This window comes from Rhagoletis zephyria, unplaced genomic scaffold (genome assembly GCF_001687245.7).
Source record: "Rhagoletis zephyria isolate East Lansing unplaced genomic scaffold, Rhagoletis_zephyria_1.1 Rzeph_scaffold_00808, whole genome shotgun sequence".
NCBI classification, from domain to species: Eukaryota; Metazoa; Arthropoda; class Insecta; order Diptera; family Tephritidae; genus Rhagoletis; species Rhagoletis zephyria.
In genome coordinates, this window is record NW_016157892.1 from 755 (window position 1) to 21,958 (window position 21,204).

General features: G+C 37.3%; 4 protein-coding genes and 1 long non-coding RNA gene across 5 annotated transcripts in view; 1 reads left to right on the forward strand and 4 right to left on the reverse strand.

The window, feature by feature from the left end:
- Window positions 1–440, reverse strand: part of LOC108361645 (FK506-binding protein 3-like) — a gene marked incomplete at its 3' end in the record, with an annotated part of 743 nt that extends 303 nt beyond the window's left edge. The window contains exon 1 of the mRNA XM_017614317.1: window positions 1–440. Within this exon, the coding sequence (XP_017469806.1) occupies window positions 1–294 (294 nt within the window).
- A 4,768-nt stretch (window positions 441–5,208) lies between these two features.
- Window positions 5,209–14,712, forward strand: LOC108361637 (transient receptor potential channel pyrexia-like). Its single transcript, XM_017614295.1, is given in 8 exon segments — window positions 5,209–5,441; window positions 5,561–5,804; window positions 11,699–12,192; window positions 12,268–12,351; window positions 12,410–12,458; window positions 12,461–12,550; window positions 13,222–13,333; window positions 13,407–14,712. Coding segments are annotated over 8 exon segments (2,136 nt in total). The 5' UTR covers window positions 5,209–5,315; the 3' UTR covers window positions 14,344–14,712.
- LOC108361640 (uncharacterized) lies at window positions 9,156–11,687 on the reverse strand. Its single transcript, XR_001847333.1, has 3 exons — window positions 10,022–11,687; window positions 9,465–9,467; window positions 9,156–9,434 (listed from the first exon to the last, which is right to left on the reverse strand). It is a non-coding gene; the product is annotated as an uncharacterized LOC108361640 (long non-coding RNA).
- Window positions 14,713–14,774: 62 nt separating the features above from the next.
- Window positions 14,775–15,503, reverse strand: LOC108361638 (uncharacterized). Its single transcript, XM_017614296.1, has 2 exons — window positions 15,245–15,503; window positions 14,775–15,150 (listed from the first exon to the last, which is right to left on the reverse strand). Exons 1-2 carry the CDS (start codon window positions 15,273–15,275, stop codon window positions 14,837–14,839), a joined length of 345 nt encoding a protein of 114 aa, XP_017469785.1. The 5' UTR covers window positions 15,276–15,503; the 3' UTR covers window positions 14,775–14,836.
- A 2,930-nt stretch (window positions 15,504–18,433) lies between these two features.
- Kaz1-ORFB (serine protease inhibitor domain-containing protein Kaz1-ORFB) overlaps window positions 18,434–21,204 on the reverse strand; it is a 6,021-nt gene continuing 3,250 nt past the window's right edge. Inside the window, exon 4 of the mRNA XM_017614298.1 lies at window positions 18,434–18,544. Coding sequence (XP_017469787.1) covers window positions 18,504–18,544 — 41 coding nt within the window. The 3' untranslated portion in view covers window positions 18,434–18,503. The remainder of the gene's footprint in view (window positions 18,545–21,204) is intronic.

Genomic DNA, 21,204 nt, shown 5'->3' on the forward strand with positions numbered 1-21,204 from the left:
CTTGTTTCGACAATTGTTCCGCGTACTCTCGATCAATTCCCGTGGTATCAGTGTATGGCATTCATTATTACAACAATCTTTTGACAGAAATTTTGTTACCAGCTCCTCCTCCTTTACATCAACAACATACAGGTCCATCTTAACAAAAGTTTGTTCGGTATCATCTTCTGCCTGAGATACACATACTTCGTCTTCATCATCATCGCTCTCTTCATAGTTTTCATCATCGTTTTCATCATCCTTTTCATGGAAATATTGTCCGTATACGGCACTGAACTCCTCATCAACACTCATGTTTCATTTCATGCGAAATGCGAAGACGATAATCAACAGAAACAGTAAACGTCACTTCTTCAGTGTTACTTTTTTAAATGTTCCACACTAGCAACTTACACGATGAACTATAATAATATTCCGACCAACAACAACACTTACTGGACGTCCGGCGCGGAGAACAATTAACGAGATAATGAGAAACTATGCACGTCTATTCGCCAACAACCGTGAAATTTCCATGTTTGCAGCCTTCTATTTATACTTTGGCAGAACAGCGAGTAGGAATATTCCTCCGCTCAGGCAGAAAAAGTAGTACCTATTCAGGGCGGTTTCTTTTTAAAAGGCAGCTGTTTCTTGGCGCGGAGACTGTCTTTGTGTATTCCAGTTGTGGAGGGAAAATGCATTGTTATAGTGTTTTTGTAAATACATTAGTAGAAGTATAAGAATTTTGCTGGTAAAAATTGCACCCGAAAATGTATTCAGTTCGTTAATTCGCAACGGCAGTTCGTTGCTCTTTTGTAGCTTTCTGGACGTTTCCTAAAATTCGGAATAAAGAACGAAAAAGTGAAAGTGTTACCAGATGAACAGTTTAATATTTTCTATAAAAAAATAATGAATACATACATATTCTATAAGCAAAAATTTTTAAATTCTTTGTAAATTTGTGTGTAAATTTATCGGTATTTTAACTAAATTTAAAAATTTATATGAAAATAAAAAAAATTTACACAATTGAGGTCATATAGAATGGGATTATATCATGGAAAAACTGTATCTCATGCATTTACATATATCCTTGTATGTACGTATATATGTGTAACACCGTATATATTTGCATGCAACGAAGATTTTGATAATTTTTAGAGTTTCCATAAATGAAACCATATTTGGACTCCTTGTTAATTACCTATTTCATGCAATTTTTTTACAGCAAACAGCTGAAATGATAGCTAACGCATTTGTACTTAAAATATCCCACTGAATTTTAGTTGGCACTCTGCTTATAGTTAACGACATATTTTCTACTATTTTTTTATGCGGCAGCACGATTTTGTTAGAGCTAGGACATACTCCTAGAACAACAATGTGGACTTACTACATAAATGTACAACATACAAAGAATGTATGTACATACATATGTATGTAAGTATGTATGTATGTAAATATCGAGCCCTAACCGTTGAAAAGATGTATGTAGGTTAGCGAAATTTTTTTCAAAATCTCTTTTTGACGCTGAAACATTCCCAGAGCATCTATATGCATTTCTGCACAGAGTGCCCTCAGGCTCAGAGAGGCAAACAATTTTTGGCATGCGGCAACACTGATTGAAATAAAATGGGGCCGGCTCAATGGAATTAAAGCTGGCATAGAGGCCCGCACTTATTACATTACGCATTTTTTGGGACTTCAATACTAAAATACCTATTAGGTTCCCGACCAGAGAAGAATTCGATGCAGGACTGCCAATATCAGAGGGAGGGTAAAGATGGAACAAGCAACCGGTGCCCTTCTGTACTTGGACATGCAGATCAACCGGTCCTTTCATCTACCGAACGATTGCAGTGTCTACCAAACAGAGATCTACTCTATAAATAGGGCATCTAGTGTTTTACTTACTACGCTGGCATCACTGACCCATATTAACGTCAATCTACACTAGGTCCCCGGAAGGGTATGAGTCGGCTGATGAGAAGAAGCGGATAGCTCCGTACTACTACCGTTTAGTAAGCACACCGTGGTCGCAACTAATGGCTTGTGAAACAAACGGGAAGACTGTGAGACCACAAGGATATTATGGACGCGACTTTGTAGGAAAAAGACGAGGGACGTACTGAAACTCAAGAACCTAAGAGTCTTTAGCGGTGTCACCACAGGACACTCTAAATACTATAGCACCAATGCTTCATTGATGGCGAATACCAATAAGTACTATCTGCAGAAGCTGACGTGATGAAGATGAGGAAGAGTGAATTGACCCCTTTCTGTGTCGATGTCCGGGTCAACAGTCGAAGCTCCTCAAACACTTGGCTTCACGCTTCTTCGACAGTCTGTGCGAGAAAGCGGAGATGGAACTTTTGGACCTCCTTGGCTTCATTAGGGATAGTAATTGATTCAGTAGAATAATGACTTGTAAGTACTTGACTACTCTCTCGGTTATGGGTACATGTCTCCGCCTGACACTCGCTTGAATAGGGCACTCACAACCGTCAATGTATGGAGCCTAACCTAAACTAGACAATGCATTGAAGCTTTTACACATATGTATGTAGGCTTGACCATTAACTAGATATACATATGATGGAAGCACAGGTAATAAATATCTCATTTTACCAGATTTCAAAAATGTACCAAATTTAAAAGTTATGCACCAGTGTAAAAAACTGCAAAAAGGGTTACAATTCGATCAAAATGGTAACCGTGGCTATAAACATAATGCAGGGAAGGCCCTGAAAGTGGAATATTTAATGGCTACCAGCTGGTTATAGCCAAAGACCGAAAATAACCCTTATGTAAATACCATGATTTTTATAGTTTTAGATCATTGCAAAATCGTTATTTTCTGATAATCGTTAGATTTAAATTTTTCGGAAACTGCTTTAGCGGCGGTTGGTTGGTTGGGAGTAAATTGGCAAATTCAACGGAAATTGCACACAGAAATGGTGCAATGGAAATAGTGCAACGGAAATGGGTGGGACGGAAACATGTGCTTCTTGAATGTATGTTATTAATTTAACAAAAACTTGCAAATAAAAGGATAACGAATAACACTTTGAAAAAGAACAATACAAGAATGAAAGTAAAGGTGAGTACGAACATAGATAAAGAAAGGGATAAAGGCAAAGGAAAAAATAAAAACAAAATCAAAGATGCGTAAAGATAAAGGCAAAAATGAAGAACAAGGTAAATTTAAACACTACTTATTTATATAAGGGCAAAGGAATATGTATGTAGATGAAGAAAATTATAAACATAAAAGTAAAAACAAAGATAAATATAAAGAAAAAGATGATGGGGATACCGATAAAAGTAGAGATGAAGATAGAGGAAGATTAAAATACAGGTAATTATGGGGAAAAGGATGTAGATACATATATAGAGACACAGACTCAATCTGGGAACTATTTTGGGATTTTAGAGACTTTCGGGATTCTCGAGACTTGTCGATATAATAATCGATATTTTTATCGATGTTTTTAACGTTTTTCTAAACGATTTTTGTTATCGATATTGTTATCGATTTTGTTATCGACATTTTTATTGCTTTTGTTATCGATTATTTGTCGGTTTTTCTAACGATTATGTATCGATTTTTCTATCGTATATTTATCGATTTTGTTATCGATATTGCTTTCGATTTTGTTATCGATATTGCTATCGATATTTTTTATAAATTTTTTTTAATAAATATTTTTACCAATATTTTATCGATTTTCTAATCGATTTTGGTTATAGGTTTTACTATCGATTATTTACCGATTTTGTTATCGATATTGTTTTCGATTTTGTTATCGACATTTTTATCGATTTTGTTATCGATATTTTTAATCGATTTTTCTATCGAATTTGTCGTCGATTTTGTTTTCGAATTTTTTTTATCGGTTTTGTTGGATGTTACTATCGATTTTGTTATTGATAGAGTATAAAGCTACAAATGTAGATAAAGGAAAACAGAATAACATAAATGTAGTTACAACGAACAGGGGTGGATCTAAATAAAAAAAAGGCAAAAAATATAAACTTAAGCAAAGGCAGATGCAAGTATCTATGTACATATGTATGTATATTGGTTATGGGATAAAATGGATCTGTAACGTAAGTTTCACTTCTACAGTGAGGCGCCTGCTTACTTTTTCTCGATAAAAAAAAAATAATCGTTATTTTTCAATTTTTAACCGTTATAATGAAGACTACATTTTATGAGCCTTTATAAATCCTTTATGATTCAAAAAATTAAATTTGAAAATAACAGTTATGAGATGATCAAAAAAATAAAAATCCAAATATGGCGATGAAATTTTATGAGGAAAATATAAATTCAATTTTAATGGTCAAATTATGATTTTTATTATAACGGTGCAGATTGCAGATGGAAACACCATGAAGAGAAGGATTTGGTTTCACTTAGCGAGAAACTAAATGGGCTAAATGTGTTCAAAATTGACCAGTGCTTATTGAAAATTTCTCAGTTATCACAAGCGATCCTACACATGTACATATATAATGGATGTTAGGAAATTGGACGCTAAGCAATATAAGCAGCCCAACCAAAAATGTGTAGCTCTCTTGAAATGGCCCACTAATATTGTTTATTGTTCCAGCCATTCTCTGGACCAAATTTATGTCAGAGTAAAAGGCACGAACGCATTGCGGGTGTAATAAGTATGTACAATGTGCATAGAAGTACTCACATACATAAGTATTCAAATGTATAAATTTGTAAGTGGTTTCTGAGTGGCTATGCAAGATCGGCGTTCGAAAATGTGGCCAAAAGCGTAAACACTCAGTTTTTCTTAGCACTTTGGTGCGAACGGTTGCGCTAAATTCGGGAAATTGGTTGAATAAGTGTCGGGCTGGAATAATAAGATCAGAGAAAACGTCATACATATATAGCGCAAACATATTTGTATTGTTTATATTGCGAATATAAGAGAACTAATTCAGCACCCAATTATTGATAAAAATATTAAAAATAATTGTGCAAACATTTGAAAATCCTTTGTTTATATAGGCATATGCATGCATATTTGTTTTGGTCATACATTTTGATATACATCTACACATATGTGTATTTGTTTGTACATATGTAACGATCTGCATAAATCAAAGCTGAATTGATCAGTAAATATTTAAACAGGAACATATGTTCGTTACCAAAAAAAGTGTGTGTATGTACATATGTTGGTCCATACCAACCATACCATGTTGGTTCATGCCAATTGTGATCGAGCGCTTCTACGTGAATTTTTGCAAATTTAATAAAAAATTATAAAAATTGACAGATCCTTTTAAGTGTTTTTTTTTCGCTACAATTCGCGCGCATGGTCCACTCAATCGTCAACAGCGAATTCCAGCGAAAGTGTAGTGCCTTGCAACAGAAACTTATCACATATATTGATCGTGTTTCAGCACCACTGACCATGGAGAATGTTCGCTTTTCCATTATTGTAAGATTTCAATTGCTTTCCCATTGAATCCTTTTACGAATATCTAGTGCCTACCAAAACTATTTGCTTTCGAATAGCATACAATTTTCATTACTCAAATACACTTCACACATTCATAGGAGAACGATCTCAAATGGAATTCGGAGAGCCATGAAACACACGATCTCTTCTTCGACAAGCGTAGCATCTCCAGCGAGAGTAGCAACAATAGTGATGCGGTCTTTAGCGATGAGGCGCATGAGATATTCTTGTGGCAACAACAACATCAAATGATCTGGGATCAGCACGAAATCGAGGAGACACTTAGTCTGGTCCCCAATTCGCATGGCATATTTGCAATGGTCAAAACAAATTGTTTTCAAGGTTTGAATGTTTTGTAAAATTTCAAACAAAAATTCTGCATTAAAAGGGCCTCTAAAATAAATATTCTAACCCTANATGCGGTTGAGTGTGTGGAGATATTGCTTAAATATGGCGCGGATCCCAATACGCCACAGGTAAATAGTGCGACATTAACATAACACTAATTTTCCCAGTTATGCGCTCGCTACTAATGAAACACGTATGTATGTATGTATTTTTTCATATCTCAGGTCTACACGGAAACGCCGCTGCATACAGCTTGCGCACTGGGCTTCAGCAAATGTGTGGAATTGCTATTGAATCATGGCGCGGATGTGCGCTCACAATTCGGCGAAGGGAAATTGACAGCCTTGCACTTGGGTATGTTTTGTGTTCACTGTTTAGCAGCTGCAAATTTTCACTGTCAATTCACACAAACAAAACAAAACAAATCCGAGCAAACAATGATACGAGTTTCTTTCCCGCGTAACTGTTGCTTTCCCTCATCCATCGCCTGCAGCCGCTGAGAATGATTACGTTGAATGTGTACGTTTGCTGTTGGAACATGGCGCTGACGTCGATTGCCGTAATGCCAGCCATCAGACCCCATTGCACTTGGCCTGCCTATCACAATCCATCGAAACGGTTGACATGCTGATCAAACATGGCGCCAATGTGAATGCAATCTACAGGGATGGCCGCACAGCTCTACATGCTGCGATCGTTAAGCAATCTCGAAGTTTGGACTGTTGCAATGCCTTGTTGAAGGCGGGTGCCAATGTCAACAAAGCAGATAATTTTGGCTATACACCGCTACATATCGCGGCCTTGAATGAGTTCAGCAATTGCGTGTACACTTTTATTGGTAAGTTTCGCATGATCAGTGAGGTGGCAAATAATTAAACTTTAGCCGTAATCGGTTGTTGGTATGCGCGCACATATAAAAANATCCGAGCAAACAATGATACGAGTTTCTTTCCCGCGTAACTGTTGCTTTCCCTCATCCATCGCCTGCAGCCGCTGAGAATGATTACGTTGAATGTGTACGTTTGCTGTTGGAACATGGCGCTGACGTCGATTGCCGTAATGCCAGCCATCAGACCCCATTGCACTTGGCCTGCCTATCACAATCCATCGAAACGGTTGACATGCTGATCAAACATGGCGCCAATGTGAATGCAGTCTATAGGGATGGCCGCACAGCTCTACATGCTGCGATCGTTAAGCAATCTCGAAGTTTGGACTGTTGCAATGCCTTGTTGAAGGCAGGTGCCAATGTCAACAAAGCAGATAATTTTGGCTATACACCGCTACATATCGCGGCCTTGAATGAGTTCAGCAATTGCGTGTACACTTTTATTGGTAAGTTTCGCATGATCAGTGAGGTGGCAAATAATTAAACTTTAGCCGTAATCGGTTGTTGGTATGCGCGCACATATAAAAATTCTGGGAATTCGCTAATAAGAATCGTCGCACACTTCGAAATCGCATTATTGCGGAAGCTGAGTTCGAAAGCGTAAGTTCGGTCCATGAAGCGTCGAGTAAAGAATATGATGAAAAGGAAGATAAGCAAGGAGAAACCACGAGTGATGAAACTCACGAATGTTGCAACAAGTCCCGGAGATGTGCAGGGTTGGTAGAGCATTATAACCCATTCCATCCTATCATAACTTACAAATTATCGCATGGTTTTGCCTAGGGAATGGTGGGTCCTAGAACCACTCGAAGTATCGGAGGTGTGGTCAGAGCAACCTGGTAAAGGTGCTAATTTTCCCACATTTTTACCTTTCTTTGGAGCTTAGATCGTTTTCTTTCTATTTGAGTAACCGTTTTAGCGATTTTTGCACGCCAGTCGGTTAATCTTCTTGCTAACAGGCGCTAATTAGAAACACCAAGTAAAGCCCAGTCCTTCTTCATATGGTCTTTCCAACACAGAGGAGGGCTACCTCTTTCTTCCATTCGTACGATAAGTCCTAACCAGCGCTACACAATGCCGTCGTTGCTAACGCACCGAGGCCTGTAAATCCTCCACGAAATCTTTCTCTCGAATACTCCAAGGGCCGCCTCATCGGATGTTGACATGCTTCAGCGCCTTGTATTCGTACGATGAGAGGGGACTTCATTAGCGTTAATGCTGGTTCACAAGTTTTCGAAGTCCTCTACTACATNCTGGTTTTCCTCTGGGAATTCGCTAATAAGAATCGTCGCACACTTCAAAATCGTATTATTGCGGAAGCTGAGTTCGAAGGCGTAAGTTCGGGTCATGAAGCGTCGAGTGAAGAATATGATGAAAAGGAAATTATTTCACGGTTTTGCCTAGGGAATGGTGGGTCCTAGAACCACTCGAGGTATCGGAGGTGTGGTCAGAGCTGGTAAAGGTGCTAATTTTCCCACATTTTTACCTTCCTTTGGAGCTTAGATCGTTTTCTTTCTATTTGACTGTGTAACCGTTTTAGCGATTTTGGCCGGGTCCAACAATGCACGCCAGTCGGTTAATCTTCTTGCTAACAGGCGCTAATTAGAAACACCAAGTAAAGTCCAGTCCTTCTTCATATGGTCTTTCCAACACAGAGGAGGGCAACCTCTTCCTTCCATTCGTACGATAAGTCCTAACCAGCGCTACACAATGCCGTCGTCGCTAACGCACCGAGGCCTGTAAATCTTCCACAGAATCTTTCTCTCGAATACTCCAAGGGCCGCCTCATCGGATGTTGACATTGTACAAGCTTCATCGCCTTGTATTCGTACGATGAGAGGGGACTTCATATCCTCATTGCATACTCAGTCCAAAGTAGCACTTGTTGATATAGATTTCATTAGCGTTAATGCTGGTTCACAAGTTTTCGAAGTCCTCTACTACATCGCACCAACGTGCTTTCGAAAGCGTCTTTGAAATCGACAAATAGTTAGTATGTGCCGGTTTTTCTCCCGATATTCTTTTCCAAGTGGCAGACCTTCGTCTTCGGTTGCTTTGTTATATTGAGCCGCACTGTTCTTTTCGAATTTCACAATGGCCATCATCTATTGGTGTGGCCAGATCTGGAAATCAGTCCCTATTTCTTCGTTCTTGTTCTCGTAGAATTCGACCCGGTCTTAAAATCTTCCGTAAGCTGTCGAACTTTCTGGAAACCCATTCCGACGCTCTTTCTGCCGTGGTTAAGATTTGGATTTTTCTATCTATGTAAAAGAGTCAATACATTCCGGATTTCAGTTTTCCCGCTCTTACCGACGCGCAGTTGGAAAATTTCGACGAACTTTGTTCAAAAATGGCTGAAAGACTAAATTTTTTATCGAATTGAATTGGTTTTAAAAAACAAATCCGACTTTTCACCATATGCTGATTTTTTTTNTTTTCTCCCGATATTATTTTACAAGTGGCAGACCTTTGTCTTCGGTTGCTTTGTTATATTGAGCCGCACTGTTCTTTTCGTATTTCACAATGGCCATCATCGATTGGTGTGGCCAGATCTGGAAATCAGTCCCTATTGCTTCGTTCTTGTTCTCGTAAGACTTCTACCCGGTCTTAAAACCTTCCGTAAGCTGTCGAACTTTCTGGAAACCCATTCCGACGCTCTTTGTGTCGTGGTTAAGATCGGGATTTTTCTATCTATGTAAAAGGGTCAATACATTCCGAATACCGGTTTTCCCGCTCTTACCGACGCGCAGTTGGAAAATTTCGACGAACTTTGTTCAAAAATGGCTGAAAGACTAAATTTTTTATCGAATTGAATTGGTTTTAAAAAACAAATCCGACTTTTCACCATATGCTGATTTTTTTTACTCGGGCTCAGAAAGACTTCTAAAATCCGTTCCAAGTATTTCCAAACAAAAATATACATATACGGATTGGCCTAAATTTGACTTCTCGGCATTTTTTTAACAAAACCTGTCGTAAAATTTCCANTACTCGGGCTCAGAAAGACTTCTAAAATCCGTTCCAAGTATTTCCAAACAAAAATATACATATACGGATTGGCCAAAATTTGACTTCTCGGCATTTTTTTAACAAAACCTGTCGTAAAATTTCCACGGTGCGACGGATGCACCCGACCAGTCATTTGTTAGAGGCAACAACTCTCCCTCAACTAAAACCTAGTCCTCGTTGGCTCGACCATGTCTATATAACAACTTTCCTGGGCTTATCGTTAGTTAAGCTTGCCGTTGTAGCAAAAACAAGAGAGAGTATGAGAGTATTCATTATAAATATTTTCATATTTTACGAGCTTTACTTTTATTACAAAAAATGCACCAGCTGTCACAGTTGACGTAAGGCGCATTCTTGACTTCGGAGTTACAGTATGGTGAAGAATGCTGACCAAAAATACGTCTAAATGCCAAATAAAAAGAGTGCTTATCACGGTGGCCGTTCACTCTAACCACTACAAAGCTCCTAACGCTCTCTCGGTCCTTCTTACCACATACCCCAGTCTTGCGTAAATGACACTAGGCAAACAAGCATTTTACCTACCTACTTTGATAACAAGTTTTTCGACAAGAATCTGCGTTATGAGCGAATGGTGAAGTGAAAAAAGCTAGACACTAGATCCATTTAAATTTTCAGCGATGATTCTGAGCTAAATAATAAAGTCGGCAACAACAACCATTCAGAATAACTAGTACTAAGCTGCTGCTGTCCTTTAGTAGAATACTCCATCAACGTATACTCTGAAGGCTTCGATTTAATATCTACAGTACAACAATACCTCTTCGAAGGTAGCAATTCAAGGACGAATGGTTCTAAGCGGCCACGCGATGCGTAAATAATGTAGTCTGGGTTGCCGGGCTAAGAAAATTATTTGAAGTCGTTCAATTCTGCGCCAAATGCCATCAAGAAAACCATCTGCAAACGAACTACAGACATACATATGTCCTAGATCTGTTTTTATTAGAGAAGACAACCACCGGTGTGCCACAAACTAATGTAAACATACCTGAGTCTCTAGTTCTGCTTGATCGTCTGTCCATTAGTTCAGAGTTTGGTTTCTTCAGCGGACATTGTTCAATGGAAATACACGAAGGTGTAAAGGTCTCCCTCTAATGATTTCTACCGCAGTTGCAGTAAAAGATGGTAAACAGCATCGAGCATTTTCTCTGCTACTGTCCTACCTAGTCCTAAATACGACAACGTAGTCTGAAGCACTTCATAAAGGATTCCCAGCGGATTAAGAATCCTAGCTATTTCTTCACAATTTGTATCTAAATACTAGGCCATAATATAAGATATGCCTTAATTTCTGACTTCGCATCTAGGAAAGTACTTTCAAAGGAAACGTTTTGAAATAAAGGACAAAATAGACTTTTAGGAAAAAGGATTGCCCTTTCAAATATAGTACGGATGGTCACCGTACCTATAGAGTGTAAGGCTTGCCTCGCCCTCTGCTTGAAGGTCATTTTCTGATTTAATTTCAGGGCAAGAGCAGTATGTCTTTTGGATGAGCTGTGACAAACTTTTATCAGAAGAAGCATTTTGACGCACTTACATATGCAAGGAATCTGGTCAGGCGACCTGTGTCCTTTCTTGAACTTCACAAAGGTGGCATCATTACATCTCCTTCTGGAGTTTGAGGCCCTTTAAAGCAGAAGGGAGAGGGGTAGACGGCTTGTGTGGCCAATAGAGTAATACTCCCGGCGTCTTTTCTGAAATTTCTACTGCTCGCTGAGGTGTTGCGATGAACTGGGGATGCAATAGATTTATCTATCCCTGTGGCATTAAAAATATCCAGGGGCCGAAAATAAACCCTGTCAAATACTGCTACTATAACTAAAGTAACCCACTCTATAGTGGACCTCATTCTTCTCTACTACTACGTGAGCTAGTTTCCGCTGGCATTCAATTTAGCAAACTAATAATTTGAATTTCTATTTTTAAACGAAACTAATATTTTCCTCTCCTCTCCTACTTATGTACTTCACAGAACATGGTGCTGATATAACAGCACGTACGATGGGTAATGTATCTGCTTTGTCATTCATTGTACGACGTACGCCAGAGATTATACCGAAACTTACGGCCAAAATGGACAATTCCATTAAAGTAAACGACCATGAAATCGGCGACGTTGATTGTGAAATCAAATTGGATTTTCGTCTCTTGGTGCCGCCTACTTCATTGGAACGCGGCGAAACTGAATTGCTGTTGTCGTTGATCGAAGTTGGACAGAAACGTTTACTTATGCATCCATTGTGTGAAACTTTTCTTTTTCTCAAATGGCGACGTATACGTAAATTCTTTCTGATGAGCCTCTTTTATCACGCTATCTATGTAATACTCTTCACAATGTATATTGTTGGTGTATATGCGCGCAATTGTGATAAGAATCCGAATTGTGAAGCTCCTGGATATATATGCACAGTGGGCTATTTTGTTATTATACTGAATTTAATATTAATGGGCAAAGAGATTTTTCAGGTAACTACATACTAGATAATGCGTGATGATGCGTAGAGTTGCTTATTAAAGTATTTATTGTACTCGTAATTACAGATGGCTCACGGCTTACAAGGTTATGCGAAATATTGGGAAAATTGGTTGCAATGGGCTATTGTATTCGGTGTCTTGCTTTGTGTGGTGGGTCATTAGCGCAACGCTACTTTAAGTGCTACCTAATTTTCGTTTACCTTTTTAGACGCCTGAAATTTTAGTGCCCAGTAATTTGTTGGCGGTGCCTATGTGGCAGCCATTGTTGTGCTTTTGGTTTGGTTGGAGTTAATGATGTTGGTGGGGCGTTTTCCGATATTCGGCGTTTACGTGCAGATGTTTACGAAAGGTAAGGATGGTGCGGCAAAACGCAGAAATAACAAAAAGATAGTTAGTTTTTTTACTTTAACTTTGGAACAAACGATTTAGGTAATTTCATTGTACATAATTGTCGGAATGAGGATTTAAAGAAAATTGCAAATAAAGAATATTGAATATAAGCCCTCGGTATGTATGTACATTAGGGTGGTCCAAAACCCCCATAAATAAAAAAAAACGTTTTTTTATTAAATCTAGAAAAATCCTAGGGTGTGTGAGCTTAACATTGTAAACTTTTTGGGGCCACCTTAGGCTTAGGAAAGCTTGATAGTGCCGTATCTTCTGAGAGATTGTTGCTTCTGTTGACCTGTTCTGGGAAGAGGGCCCTCCGTCTGGGCAGAGATCCATTGGCATTAGGCTGATTAGCTCCAGAAATCGACCGGTAACTGACTGAGCTTTATGAAGCGCTCAAGCCTGGTTGATCTTCGTATGCGTTTTATTATTACACGAGAAGTGTGGTCAGAAGGTGCAGTAATCTCAGTACAAATTCCTAGCCAAAAGTTCAACTTCAAGTCGACACCGATTGTCATGATCTCACAGTACAGCAGTTTTTATGTACATATACACCTTTGCACTTGTTCTTAATAAAATTCATGACCAGATTTCTTACTGGGTCTTTTTGCATTATCTACTATTTTCCAGTTGCTGGCAATTTTTGTAAATTTTTATTGGCCTACATCTGCTTGTTAATCGCCTTTTGCCTCAGCTTCTCAGTGCTGTTCAACGACTATCCACCTTTCGAAAATATAACTTGGTAAATATTTTGTAATACTCTCTATATGGAAATAATGCTAAGAATAAAAAAAAATCACCATCTCTTTTCTTAGGTCACTACTCAAAGCCATCACTATGATGTCCGGTGAATTAGAGTTCGAAGATATATTTTACGGCGATGCACCAGTGAAATTTCCTGTCACCTCACACATTCTATTTCTCTGCTTCGTACTACTCGTCACCGTTATACTCACCAATCTGATGGTAGGCTTGGCTGTCAGCGATATTCAGGGTCTACAAGTATCGGCCACCTTGGATCGATTAGTGCGTCAAGCAGAATTAATTTCGCGACTAGAAAGTTTATTCTTTTCTCGCCTACTACGACGTGCACCCGTCAAATTGCTGCAACTTTGCAAGCGCAGTGCATTACTGCGCACCTCCCGCAACAAATTGTTGTTCGTGACGCGTCCCAACGATCCGCGCGATAACCAGTTACCCGAGGATATCAAGTTGAATATCTACAAACTGGTAGCTGAACGGCGTGATCGCAACTTGAGTTTACGTCGACGCAAACTCGAAAGCAATTACAACATGTTCAATCAGAGTTTACAGCGTCAGTATGAGGAAAAGAAGCGCTTTACGGCCATACCAGTAGGGCTGACGACGGCTGATAAAACGACGACGCCAATTTCCGCATCAAGGAACAATATAAATGTGAATAATAAAAAAGTGGGTAATAACTTGAAGGAACCGTCGCACATAATGTCGACGCCATTGCGTGAAAACGATTGCCTACTCCGACCACGTTCGGCTACCAATGTGCACGATCAATTGATGGCCGAAAGTGAAGTGGCCGTTAAACTGAAGAGTCAGGTCAATGGCATTTCAGATGTGCGCGCCGAAGTGCTTTCTCTGCGCGAACAACTGCGTGAGATCGGTCACAAATTGGACAGTTTCGCAGAGAGCGCTAGCAAGAAGCTGACCTTTACAGCTGAGGAAATGTGTCGAATAAAAATTCATCTTGAACAGAAAGCAGCCTTTCAGTGTTGACGATCAGCGTCGGTATCGTGTCTTAAGATGAAATGGCACTGCTGCTCAGTATTCTTAATAAAAAACGAGCTTTAATATGGTTTTAACGAAAATACGTAATCGATTTAATTACATAAATAGGCTATAAAAAAGCAATAACTGTGTTAAATGTTAATATCTTTCTAGTGGAGCGTGCAATATTTATTAGTTATTTTTTCAATGAAATTTTGTATATCATTAATTAGGCTACAGTCATACTCAAAAGTATACCTACACAAAAAATCGTGAGTGTGTACAAGCTTTTTTTTCATCCATAAAATACATCTGCAGTGTTCAATCAAAATATTAACTCATATAGTCAATAATAAAACTTGCATATGACCTTCTAAATACTCATNGTGCGGCGTTCAATTAAAATACTAATTCATATAGTCAATAATAAAACTTGCATATGACCTTGTAAATACTCATTTTATAATTATTTTCAATTATTCATATTGCGGATTGCTGCATTTTATAGGCGCCTGGCTGTTTCGGTCAGCCATTTGTCATTGCTTTGGTTCCATAGAAGCGTATCTTCCGATGGTATGGGATCATCCTTTTTGACTTTTGTCCACGTTTTGGTTAGAGGATCGAAAGCAAAAGTCTTCGAGTTTGCTGGCGTTGGTGGTGGTGTATTAATTATTAACGGTTTTCGTGTGATGGGCACAAAAGACGGCTTCGGTCCAACCTGCGCGCCACCGCTTATCAATTCATACTCGGCATTAGGATTATTTGCAGGCTGGGGATAGGCATCATTAAAGGGTGAGTTGTTTGTTACAATGATGGCTGCGTACAAAAAAAGTAGTTATTGAAGAAAAAATAAATAATTAACTGTATTCTTTAGAGAAAAGCATACAAAAAAAATCCGAAGAAAGCTTACCAAGCGCAAATATCAATTTTAACGATTTCATTTTGTTTGTTTACACCAGCTTTGATCACTTTTCTTATTTTAAATCTTCGCTGACCCGCTTTAACTGTCGTTGTTGTTCGTTGTCTATTTATTTGTTTAATTTTTTTTTTGAGTTGTTGCTAAATCGTGTCTTTCCTCTTTAACAGCTGGTTCTCTACTGATTCATGATTTCTTCTCTTACAAATACTCATAGGCTTAAAATTACACAAATAAACTTATATGTAAGTACATTAAGGTGCATCACCAAAAAAAAAAGTTGCGGTTTTTCTATCGGAATTATAAAATTTATTATATTTTAAGACTTCCGCCAAAATATTTCGGAAAAATATTAAGATGTATGTCAGTTGTACCGATTTGAAAATACTTTCCAACCTTCCAAACTCTAATCTTTTTGATTCCGTTGATAAAATTTTTAAATTTTTTTATGTATATCGTTTATGCTTAAACTCTTCTATAATCTGAGGTAATTTTTAGTAAAATATTTTTAAACACTTTTCTTAATTTATAAAAGGCTCCCTATCTCTAAAATATTTTCAAATCGGTCCAGCCCACGTAAATCTTAATATTTTCCGGATTATTTTTGCGGAAGTGTTAAAATCCTATAAATTTGTATATTTCCGATGGAAAAACAGTACTTTTTGTATGGCGAGTGATACACCCTAATGTGCATATGTATATTAAGGCATTTACTGATCTTTTGCATGATGTTCTACTATTCTATTTTTATCGAATTTTATTTGCATAATTTGTAAAATGAAAACAGTTTTGAGTTACGCTCAGCGAGATGTTTACTTTGTCGCTCAAAACAATTAAAAGGTTCTCAGATATGGATGAGTCATTTAAGTTGAGTTTAAGATGCGCAACAATATAGGGTCACTAGGTACGATTGTATGTATATTAGGGTGATCCTTATAGTTTACGTTAAGTTAACTAACTATGATAAATAGAGGCGCACTTGGACTACTTAGTATTTAAATCTGTTTTTTTAACCGACTTTAAACAAAAGGGGAAGGTTATCAATTCGTCGGAATATTTTTTTAATGTATGTATGTTAGCGCATAACTTTGGACCACGTTAACCGATTTCTTATAATTCTTTTTTCATCGCAAAGGTGGTAGGTCAAGGGTGGTCCAATATTAACGCTACTCTTAAACTTTTATATAAGAATCGAAGTCGGTTTTGTTTTTTGCTTAAAAATTACTTGTTTATGAAACAATTAAATGGTTTAGAGTCAAATAGGAATGGGAAAGAAGGGAGTATTATCGATCTATGATGCTTACCTTCATACGTACATATTTATATGTTGGTGGTAGCATCACTTTTCTACCCACAATAAAGTTCCTCAAGAGACTAATATCAAGAAACAGAAGATTCGAAACCCTATCAGTAGCGATAAATGCGCCTTGCTTAGCTTTAGGAGCTACTTAGACCGCCTCCGATCTCCCTGTGGTCCGAGGAACTTAGCCATCTTGTATTCCAAGAGTTTCGCTTAGTGTTCCCTCAGCTGACCAGATGCCCATCTTTCCAGTAGCAGACCAAATGTGACGACAACTCCTGCAGAGTTCCCTGTCTTGACAATAAGCGTATCATCAAAGACCGCAAGAGCCTTAATTGGCACCTGGCTTTCAGAATACCCGTATATATATATTCATATTTTTGACTACTAAGTATGAAATATGAAAATCATGGCTTTCGGACTTCAATGTCAAATCCGAAAAAAATTTAGGAAAAACTTTCCATAATTGTTTATTTTTTTGGTAAAATAGCACATATTTTTTTTAATCAAAATTTTATTTTTGATGCAGAAATGCTCTAAGAGCATCTAGATGTATTTCTGATATAATTTTTTTTTTTGTTTCTTTCGCTTAGACATGTACGTTGTTTTCGTGGATATGTACTGCACGTTTTTAATTTTCCAAGATGGCCCCCATCTCTCTTCCTGGGTCGTTATGAAACATCTCAAGCTTTAAGGACTTTCATACAAGCTTTTGGATAGACTAATATTATTTCACCGATCTCAAATTTATTTATCTTCCCGGTTCTACCATCGTCATGCCACTTACGTACTATCTACATATGTAACCAGTTTTCTTCGTATACACAAATCCGGCTTTCATCCGTGCGGCCTGTGTGATCTTTGGTTATCACAATAAAGTATCGAGTCCAGGCCCCAAGCGATTTGAACCTTTCTTAGGCGGTTATTAAAGTTACCTTCACTGCTCTTTAGCTCTCGGCCACCTGCCATATGATTCGATATCGAAATACGAAATTATTCACTTCGCCCGAATAATATCTACTTACAGATACACGAGTTCCTCCTTATTCTCCTGACGTCTGACGATGGTTTGCTGCTTGAGAGATTTTTATTCTGGTAATGCACTTGAAGGCTATCGAAGGCCGTAAATCTGGCCCTGTTTCCGTTCACAGCAGTCTCAACCGACGCTATTCGCTCGGCTGTATGTTTACCACTGGAATCACGAGACGTTCAGTGTTTGCGCTGGAGAGCTTCCGTTTCATTCGACCTTAGCTATAAGCACAAACTTTTGGTCTTCCCGTACCAGAACGTTCCAAAAGTGTTTCGTGCAACTTTGGCACTTCGTTTCTTTGAAAATCAGCATTGGTAACACGACCCCAGTGGCCGAGTTCTTAGATGTGCAAACTTCCACACGATGGGACCAATCTTCGATCCCTGATCCGAAAAGTTTTTTCTAAAAAGCTTATCACATAAAATCCATTCGAGTTATAAAGTCATCAAGACGCATACTGCAAATGGAGGGAGAAGCTCGGCCAAACACTTAGCAAAAATATGAGCGCCAAATATATTTCTTATTACATAGCTTAGTATGTACGTATGTATTTCAACGCACATTTTGATTATTACACGCTCTTTTAAAGTTCAATGGCGCTTGATTTTACGGGAAGCAATAAATTAAAAATGCAAGCTTACTTTTTTGCAGCAAGTAGCATCTGATAACCCCGGAAAATGGACTTTTTAATAACTGTTTGTATTTGTAATTTGAATCGATATGTGTGAATTTCTTGGTAAACATTTTTGAGTAAATCAATAAAAATAATAAAAAAAAACCGGTGCATTTGAACGAAAGGCGAAGTTCAACAGAAGTAAACACAAACGCAAATGTTAATTGAATTTTTTTTTTGAAATTTTATAACTTAAAAATAAGCAAATAAATTTTTTATTATTGACTAAATACCGGGTTTGTAATCTTGTTTATAATGCATTACAGGTGCCCAATCGTACAAAAACAACATCTGAAAATGAAACAAAAAGGAAGCAATGTAAAAAAGAATTGGTACAAATAATATAATGCCGAATTTCCAGTAGGCATTGAAATGACGAATAATGGTAATGAAATTTAATTACAATTTTTCTTAATTAAATTAAAATTTGTCTCATTTAATGCCTAGTGTAAACCACTAACTTTTTTTCTAATAAACCGCTAGCTTAGAGTGAACAGTTTCAAATTTTACAGGAGAGAGAGCAAAAGACCTTTTAAATTTTTTGTATTCCAGCTTTTGTTTGGCAAAAATTTTAAAGCGAAATTTCGCATATTTTAAGCTAAAATTATTTGGAACTTTTCAGATTTTCTGTGACTACTTTGAACTAAGCAAATTTGCGTATGCTTCAATAGAAATACATAGTTAGAAACAAAGTAGCAAAATTCCAATAAATCCAAATTTCAAACTTTGTACAAAAATTAGGAAAATTCAATAAATTTGCAAAAACTATTTTTTTTTTATTTTGATTAGGTATTTTTATAGCCCATTCAACTTTGAAAGCAAAGTGCAAGTTAAAAGGGCCTACAAAATGCCATAGATTTTTTTTTTTTTTTTTTTTGTTGGCGGTTTTGAGCATTTTCTTCTATATAACGAAGGTTCGCATTTTATTTTATGTACATACATACACACGAATATATTGGAAAAAATGCGCAACATCGTCAACAGGAAAAAATCCACTTACACTTTATTTTCAAATTCAATGGGCTACTGCATTTCTTCTCCCAGATTCATAAAACATAGTTTAAAAACCTTTTTTTTCTATAAATTTTTCTAATTTTTGTACAAAGTACATGTATTTGGATTTAAACAGCTTTTGTTAGACAATGAGCTATGCCTTTGTAAAAAAATAATTAAAATTAATTTTAAAAAATAAATAAAAATTCCCCTAAACCATTCATAAGCTCTGATCCAGTACTCCACGAACTTACAGGTTTTTACACGAACTTGCAGGAAGTTACAGGAAAAGTGATCCCGTACTCCAATCCTCCAAAATCCTGTAAATTAGAGCGATTTTTGGAGAGTTGTGTAGAGAATGAAGTTAGAAGATTTTCTTCTTCTAGTAAAATCATGAAAAGTGTCAAGCGATCACTAGTTCACGTTTTTACAGGAACAATGTTTTTTTTTGTTCCCGTACTTTTTTTGTTACTCACTTTTTACTCTCACTTCAGAGAGTAATTTTGCTGTTTGACATTTTTACAGGATTTTACACGAAAAGTATTGGATCAGAGCTATTTTGTAGCGGTGTGTATGAACTCGTACGTAAATATGTATGTACGTATGTGTGTATATGTGCACATAATAAAAATCTAAACACTCCATACTAACCTTGACCGCAGCGCACAGCACAATCCAGACGCGCATTATTGTGGTAATTCTGACTGTCGCTGCCACAAACAGGATTGTATTCCATGGTGGTAGGGCAGGCGCGCAAGCAGGCTAGATACTCTGGTGAAGGCACCGTAGTCGAAGAGGCAGGCGGTGCGGGAGTGGTAGTAGAAGAGGCATCTAGTTTAACCAAGAATTTATGTAGTAGTTAATTGTTTTTTGTGTTTGCAACAAGAGGACGCATTAATCTACTTTAAGTAAATATGTACATAGATAGGTACATTTGAATAGTACATTAGGCATACGATTTTATTCTAAAATTAAATATATGTACCTATGGGGAGAGGATGAGGATGATGAAAAACCCACAAATATAACGCTTTCGTCAAAATTTGGTAAAAAAAATGCATGCAGGAAACTCCGCGAAAAAAATTGTACTGGAAAATAAACATACATATTACGCATACATATTACGCATACATACTGAGCCCTAATCGCCGAAAAGAGCTAAGCGAAATTTTTATAAAAATTTTTTTTTTTTAGGAATATTTCTGCATCAAAAAGAAAATTAAAAAAGAATGTCCCTTACTTCCTGTTTGCGGTTAAGGCGGTACGTATGTTTTTTTACAGAAAAAAAATGTTTTCTCTGAGTCCTATGGGGAATTTTGTGTACTAAATTTTGACAAATACTTTTTTTGTTTGTTAGTTTATCAGCATTCTTCATCTTCAGCCTCACAGACAATATTTTCAAAATTGATTTTTTTCCATAAAACAGATCACATTATTAACGTCCGCCAACACTGCCTCTTCATCATTATATGTGACCTGGTCTACGGAAAGGGGGCTTAGGTGTCAAAAAATCAATTTTCACATTTTGGTTGATTCGGATGGAAGATGAGATGCTTTTTCACATGGTGAAAAGCAGAAAATCCTAACTTGCTTAGAAGTGTACTAAAAATGTAGAGAAAGAAGAGTAAAAATACGACAAAATATAATTTATTGGTAATGAACAAAATACATTGAATTATAAGCTATAAAGACATGATTATACACTAGAAAAACGTATTATGGGCCAAAAATAATAATGCTGAGTAGTTTATGTAATTTTCTTTGTTGTCGTTTTCCTTGAGATCTTTTCACGTGTTGATCCTGAGGAAGATGGACCTGGTTCCTCGTCTGGTTTGAGAACATCTTCACTAGTTTTTGCCTTCCGTTTCTTCGATGGCAAATCTTTCGGCAATGGAGCCACAATATCTACTTTAGATATATCCGAAACTAAGCTGCGAAGATTGTGATAGATGTACCAC